General features: G+C 51.8%; 2 protein-coding genes across 3 annotated transcripts in view; one reads left to right on the top strand and one right to left on the bottom strand.

Annotated features, from left to right (window-relative positions):
- Positions 1-3,227, top strand: part of Rmnd5b (required for meiotic nuclear division 5 homolog B (S. cerevisiae)) — a 22,587-nt gene extending 19,360 nt beyond the window's left edge. The window contains exons 7-10 of one of the 2 annotated variants that reach the window (XM_013031009.1): positions 981-1,146; positions 2,255-2,357; positions 2,456-2,610; positions 2,694-3,227. In XM_013031009.1, coding sequence (XP_012886463.1) covers positions 981-1,146; positions 2,255-2,357; positions 2,456-2,610; positions 2,694-2,757 — 488 coding nt within the window. In that variant the 3' untranslated portion in view covers positions 2,758-3,227. The remainder of the gene's footprint in view (positions 1-980; positions 1,147-2,254; positions 2,358-2,455; positions 2,611-2,693) is intronic. The other variant, XM_013031010.1, reaches the window with a different exon arrangement.
- Positions 3,228-3,911: 684 nt separating this feature from the next.
- Positions 3,912-6,800, bottom strand: part of Nhp2 (NHP2 ribonucleoprotein) — a 6,216-nt gene continuing 3,327 nt past the window's right edge. The window contains exons 3-4 of the mRNA XM_013030911.1: positions 5,215-5,320; positions 3,912-4,297 (exon numbers count right to left, since the gene is read on the bottom strand). Coding sequence (XP_012886365.1) covers positions 4,172-4,297; positions 5,215-5,320 — 232 coding nt within the window. The 3' untranslated portion in view covers positions 3,912-4,171. The remainder of the gene's footprint in view (positions 4,298-5,214; positions 5,321-6,800) is intronic.

Raw genomic sequence — 6,800 nt, 5'->3', positions numbered from 1 at the left:
TGAGCCACAGCACCACTTCCGGTTTTCTGAGTAGTTTATTGGAGATAAGAGTCTCATGGACTTTTCTGTCTGGGATGGCTTTGAACCACAATCCTCAGATCCCAGCCTCCGTAAGCAGGATTACAGGTATTGAGCCAGCGGCACCCGGCTCCCAAACCATTTTCATGCCTCTTCATGCTGTGTCCTATGCAGCAGAGTGTGCCAACCCTTTCCACTGCTTTGCCTCGAAGGCCTGTCTGTTAAGACTCTCTTGTACCTCTTCTGGCTCATCTTTCTGAGCCCATTTCCTCCTATCTTGACTGTGAGGCGCTCACCATAGTAACCCATGCTGTTACCTTTTATTAGCTTCACTCATAATTAACTGCTTTAAATTTTAAACAAAAGCTGGCTGGCATGGTGCACAAGTGTTGTCCCAGCTATTTGGGTTGAGGTAGAAGGATTGCTTGAGTTTAGGAGTTGAGACCATCCTGAGAAACATACTGAGACCCTATCTCAAGACAAATATTTCATTTATAAATATAACAGCGTGCGTGTGTGTGTGCGTGTGTGTGTGTTGGTGATGGACATAGAACCCAGTCCACACATGCCAGGCCAGTGCTCTACTGCCAGTGCTGTACTCCTGAGCCTCAAACACTGATTCCAAGTTCCCACTTTAGTGCAGCCTCTCAAAAGCTCCAGACCTGGATGTGTTATTAAGAGAGTTAAGTTGTAGTTGGTGAGGGCATGTGGTTAGCAGATTCCTACCTGCTCTCCAGGCATTTGGAAGGCTGGAGACATGGGAAAGCACCTGACTCTATGTTGGCAGTGATTCTATCTGCAGAGTTGACCTCCCCACTAGATTCCAGAGACTCTGACAGGGGCATTTCAGTCCCTGTGCAGTCTGGTCAGGCCAGGCCCCGTGGGCTGGCTCTGCCTTGCCACCGCTGGGGGATGGCTTAGGGCTTAGGTATTCCCTAGTGCTTACTCTGGTTGCCTTGCAGAGATCCAGGTGATGATGGGCAGCCTGGTGTACCTGAGGTTGGGCTTGGAGAAGTCTCCTTACTGCCACCTCCTGGACAACAGCCATTGGGCGGAGATCTGTGAGACCTTCACTCGGGATGCGTGTTCCCTGCTGGGGCTTTCTGTGGAGTCCCCGCTCAGCGTCAGGTACAGCTCACCCCTGCCTCCTCTGCAGGTGGGAGGCAGGGGAGGGACATCTTTCTGCCAGGCCCTATCACATGCCAGGAACACCAGTGCTAAAGTGGTAGGCCTTTCCAGGTAGACAGTGCCCAGCCTACAATAAACAGGGTCCTGTGTACATCACCCCACTGCGAGCCCCTCCGCTAATCCAGGTCCTCCTGGTGTTGTCTCAGCTCCCACTTCCTGTCAGGGGAGACTTGAGTGACTGAGTAACGTGGACTTTGAGCTATTAAAGCTTAGATGTAGCTGGGCGCTGGTGGCTCACACCTGTAATCCTAGCTACTCAGGAGGCTGAGATCTGAGGATCGCAGTTCAAAGCCAGCCTGGGCAGGAAAGACCGTGAGACTCCTATCTCCAGTAAACCACCAGAAAACCAGAAGTGGCGCTGTAGCTCAAGTGGTAGAGCGCTGGCCTTGAGCTGAAGAGCTGAGGGACAGCGCCCAGGCCCAGAGTTCAAGCCCCACAACCGACCAGAAAAGAATAAAGTAAAATGAAGCTTAGATGTCTCCTCTACTGTCCATGCATTCTCACCTCCCAGCAATCCCAGGGGCTGGAGGTCATCTGTGTTACACAGGAGAAATGGAGGATCATGTGGGCTAACCTGCTGTCGCCTTAGGAGCAAGGGATGCTTGGAGCCACACATTCCCCCTCAGTATGTGGACTTGGGTCAGTGGCATTTCCAGCATGGACAGCACTGGTCCTTGGGCAGGGAGACTGGTGGGCAGGACTGCTCTGTGCACTGTAGGGAACTTACCTGGGGTTCCAGCGGTGGGTTCCCTACCCCTTGTGGAATCTGGAGAACTGAGCACCTATCCTCCATTACTTAGCATCAAGTTGATCCACAGTTATACCACATGTACTGACAGCTCTAAAGTAACTGGGGCCCTTCCCCCTTGATATTATTCTATCCTCCCAAGGATGTTCACTGGTTTGGGCTGATCTCTGCCACTGGGGCTTCAGCTTTTGGCTTAGGAATTCAGCATTCCCGGGACTTGAGGAACTTTCATGTCACTTTAGAATGCTTGGTCTGTGCTGGGCTGCTCTAGCTCCTGCAGCCTCTGTCTCTTGTTTGCAGCTTTGCCTCTGGCTGTGTGGCCCTGCCCGTGCTGATGAACATCAAAGCTGTGATTGAGCAGAGGCAGTGTGCAGGCGTCTGGAGTCACAAGGATGAGCTGCCGGTGAGGCCTGGCAGGGGGTGTGCGTGTGGGAGGCAGGCGCAGGGGAGGCCTGCCAAGAAGGGAAGTGGATGGAGCTCACCCTTTGCTGGCCTCCGCAGATTGAGATTGAGCTAGGCATGAAGTGCTGGTACCACTCGGTGTTCGCTTGCCCCATCCTTCGTCAGCAGACGTCGGATTCCAATCCCCCCATCAAGCTTATCTGCGGCCACGTCATCTCCCGAGATGCGCTCAACAAGCTCATTAATGGAGGGAAGTAAGTTCCCTGGCCCGCTCCATCCTGGCCTGCCTCTCCTGTTGGCCACCCCTGAGATGTTCATTGTTGTCCTCCCTTTGCAGGCTGAAGTGTCCCTACTGCCCGATGGAACAGAACCCAGCCGATGGGAAGCGCATCATCTTCTGATTTCTGCCTCCAAGGAACTTTGTTGGAAGGGATTTGTGCCCCACAAGCCCTGGTCTGTTTTGGAGGGCAAACGGGTCCCTTTCGCAGCACCTGGCGGAAGAGCAAAGCACTTCCATATGGGCTAGACACTAGAAAGTGAAGCACCTGCCGTCTGCCCGGGGCAGCCCGCTCCTTGGCTGTAAGGGGAGGGAGGGAGACACTGGCTTCTGTACTTGGCCTTTTCTGTTTCTGCCCTTGACTTCTCAGCAGCCAAGAGTAGCAAAGTCCTCAGCCATCATCAGTTTTCCCACTCCTGCCTGCAGCTGTCTTACTGCCATACACTCAAGTCCCCGGGTGTGCAGCTGCAGCCCGCTCCCCCCACCCTGTACAGCTCCAACTGTATGTATCCTTCCCCTTACTGTAAATAGTCCACGTTAGAACTGATGTCATTTTATAACTCGAAGCAAATAGACTCACAGCCCTTCTCCTTACTTTGGCGCCTTGAGCTTCACTGACGAATCACCACTCGTGCTTGCTGCATGCCAGCACTGGGGTTGGCCTGGGGACTGCTGCTAGCAAAGCCGTGTCCAGCTACGAGGCCATCTAGGCCTTTGGTTGGGGGAAACTGGGAACCCTGAGTGAGATGCTTTCACATGCATCCATGTAAAACCTTCCTGGAAACCACGTAAGTTGTAATAGGAAGGTGAAAGCTGGGTGTTGTGTGCTGAGTGCTAAGTGCTGGCTTCTGACAGCAGGAAGGAACTTAAGTCTAAAACATTTGGAGGGACTACCAGGAAGGGCCAATGGGTCAAGCAGAACAGCTTGGGTCTTGCATTTAGCTTCCGGTTTAGAGTCTACTATGTAAATAGCTGAATTGCTTCCATCAGGCACAAGGCTTCTGGGAGAAAAGGAATGGGAGGGACCCGACGCAGGGGCTGCAGACTTGAGGGTGCTGCTGCCCCTTCTCAGAGCCTCCGCCTATTCAGAAAGGGGTAGCTGGGAGTGCCACAATGGCAACCCAATTTGGGCTTGAGCTCAGGCGGCAAGCCTGCAGAGCATGTGTTTTCACAGCACTCTGCAGAATTCTTTGTGAACTCTTCTTCCGCTCCAGCCTGCCTGCCTGCCTGCCTGCCAGTTCCTCAGCCCCACCGGCAGCTGTTGCGAGAAAACACCCACAGGCTCAGCACATTTTATTTAGTCTTAGCATTTACTTCCCTTACCCCACAGTCTTGGAACTGTCTGCATTGAAGACAGCTCCTCAACAGGAAATAGCACTGGCATTGTCTCTGCTGGCTCTACCTCCAAGGACAGCTGTCGGACCTGCCTGGGAAGAATCTGTGCCTCGGGATTGGGCAGATGCTGAGAAGGCGAGCAGCCCCCCCTGCCGTCAGCCCAGCAGCTTCGGGAGCAGGTGCTGAGGTTGCGCCTGTGTCCTTCACAAGGGTGGTGGCAGGGCCTGCACCTCCTCCAGACACTCGTCGTAGGCCTCCTGGTATTCTTCATGGGGCTTCACCATGATCACGCAGGTGGGGCGCTTGGAGCCTGCAGCGGCACCTAGGTCCTACAGAGGAGAGGCTGCTTGGGTAAGAGGCCACACAATCTGCATGCTGCACCACAAGCGGATGACGTCCTAGCCTAACTTGGCACACAACCAGGTTCCGTTGGTGCACATTGTACCAACAGAACATTTTGAGTTGGGCACTGGTGGCTCACACCTGCAATCCTAGCTTCTCAGGAGGATCGCAGTTTGAAGCCAGCCTGGACACAAAAGTCTGTGAGACACTTTTTCCATATGACTGTTGAGTCCACAAGTACAGTGATAGACCCCTAAAATACCACTGACTGTGGACCCACTTAAACACAACTAACATGGATGCAGCGCCTTATTTACATCTGCTTTTATTCTCTTTTTTTTTTTGGTCAGTTGTGGGACTTGAACTCTGGGCCTGGACGCTGTCCCTTAGCTCTTCAAGGCTAGCGCTCTACCACTTGAGCCACAGTGCCACTTCTGGTTTTCTGGTGGCTTATTGGAGATAGGAGTCTCATGAACTTTGCTGCCCGGGATGGCTTTGAACCGATGCTCAGATCTCAGCCTCCTTTAGCTAGGATTACAGGCGTGAGCCACAGGTGCCCAGCTCCTGCTTTCATTCTTAATCCACAGATGAAGGGAACCCTTTACTGAGATTTGCCAGATAAGGTGGTGTATGCCTTTAGTCCCAGCTCCTCAGGAGGCTGAGACTGGAATGCTTGGGCCCAAGAGTTTGGGACACTGAATGTCATAGAAACACTATCTCAGAAATCAAGCCAGAACAAAACCTATAGTGACAAATCACTTGCATCCCTCTTCCCCACCACTGGGAGGCAGCAGAGCCAGGAAGTTCTTTCTTCTGCTGTGACTTGTGCAGGCAGCATCCCAGACACCCTCCCCCCAAGGCTGGTCAGGGTGTGTTTGTAGAGGGCCTTGGGAAGGGGGCTTACCGTCTTGGAGGGGATATAGACATAGGGCAAATTACGGTCCTCACACATAACCGGGAGATGGCAGTATACCTCAATTGGTAATGTGTCTCCTGCCAAAACCATGATCCTGAAATGAGAAAAACCATCGGCATTTTTAGTTCATCCCTCCTTCCTCCTCAGTTGTATCCCCAGAGCTAGGCATGGGCGTAGAAAGATTAATAAGATGCCTTGCTATAAAGAAGCAGTTATTAACATGGGCCTGTCTACTTCTGAAGTTATGTTCAGCAAATGCATTCTGGAGGTGATTTCTACTTTTTTTTTTTTTGCCAGTCCTGGGGCTTGAACTCAGAGCCTGGGCACTGTCCCTGAACGTCTTTTGCTCAAGGCTAACACTCTACCACTTGAGCCACAGTGCCACGTCCAGCTTTTACTGAGGAATCAAACCCCAGGGTTTTCATGCATGCAAGCACCACTAATCCTTGCCTTTACTTCTTTCTTTTGGGGTCCAGTTGTGGGGCCTGAACTCTGGGCCTGGGTGCTGTCCCTCAGCTCTTCAGCTCAAGGCTAGTGGTCTACCATAGCACCACTTCCGGCTTTTTTCTTTTTGCTTATGTGGTGCTGAGGAATCGAACCCAGGGCCTCATGCATGCAAGGCAAGCGCTCTACCACTGAGCCACCTTGCCAGCCCCAAATCTTAGTTTTTTTATGCCAATATATGGATCTCCATAATTTATTTAATGTTCCTATTCCGAGACCTTAGTTGGTTTTCAGTGTTTTTTACTATTGCTGTTTTTTTTTTTATTTAAATGATACTGGACTTGAACTTTAGGATACTGGACTTGAACTCTTGATCTTGCTTGGCTTTTTTGCTCACAGCTAGTCCTCCACCACTTAAGCCATTCCACTTTGCTGGCTAATTGAAGAGTCTCAAAGATTTGTTTGCCCAGGCTGGCTTTGAATTAAGATCTTCAGATCTCAGCCTCTAGTGTAGCTAGGATTACAGGCGTGAGCCATCAATGCCTGCTTTGGCCGGTTGTTTTTGAGATGAGGTTCTGCCTATCAGCATGCCTATGTCAGGCTTTCTCTTATAGTCAGGCTAACTAAACAGGTGTGCGCCACCGGGCCCAGCCCTCTGTTGAGAAGCGTCTTGAAAGCTTTTTTCAGCCCAGACTGGCCTCAAACTGCAATCCTCCCAGTTTCAGGTCCCAGGTAACTCCTATTACAGGCATGAACCACCGGCTTCCAGCTGATTCACCCCCACGCCAGAGCTAGGGACTGGTAAGTACTACATCCTGACCTACGCTCAGGTCTCTTATCCCCTTCTGACCCACTGCTCAGGCCTTGTTTGTGCTGCCCTCTCGTGGACAAGTAAGGAGTTACAACTAGCTAGTTCTGGCTGACTGGGTACCTTGCCCCCCCCTTCATCCTTATCCATTGGCTCAAGCCTTGCTTGTACTGCCCTCCTGTGGACAAATATGGAATTACAAGTAGCTAGCTCCGTGTATTGTGTGGCCCACTTCATCTTGACCCATTGCTCAGGCCTTGCTTGTACTGCCCTCCTGTGGACAAATATGGAATTACAAGTAGCTAGCTCTGTATAGTGTGCC

The sequence above is a fragment of the Dipodomys ordii genome, unplaced genomic scaffold (assembly GCF_000151885.1).
Source record: "Dipodomys ordii isolate 6190 unplaced genomic scaffold, Dord_2.0 Scaffold135, whole genome shotgun sequence".
Taxonomy (NCBI): Eukaryota; Metazoa; Chordata; class Mammalia; order Rodentia; family Heteromyidae; genus Dipodomys; species Dipodomys ordii.
This window is presented reverse-complemented; position numbering and strand designations above follow the sequence as displayed.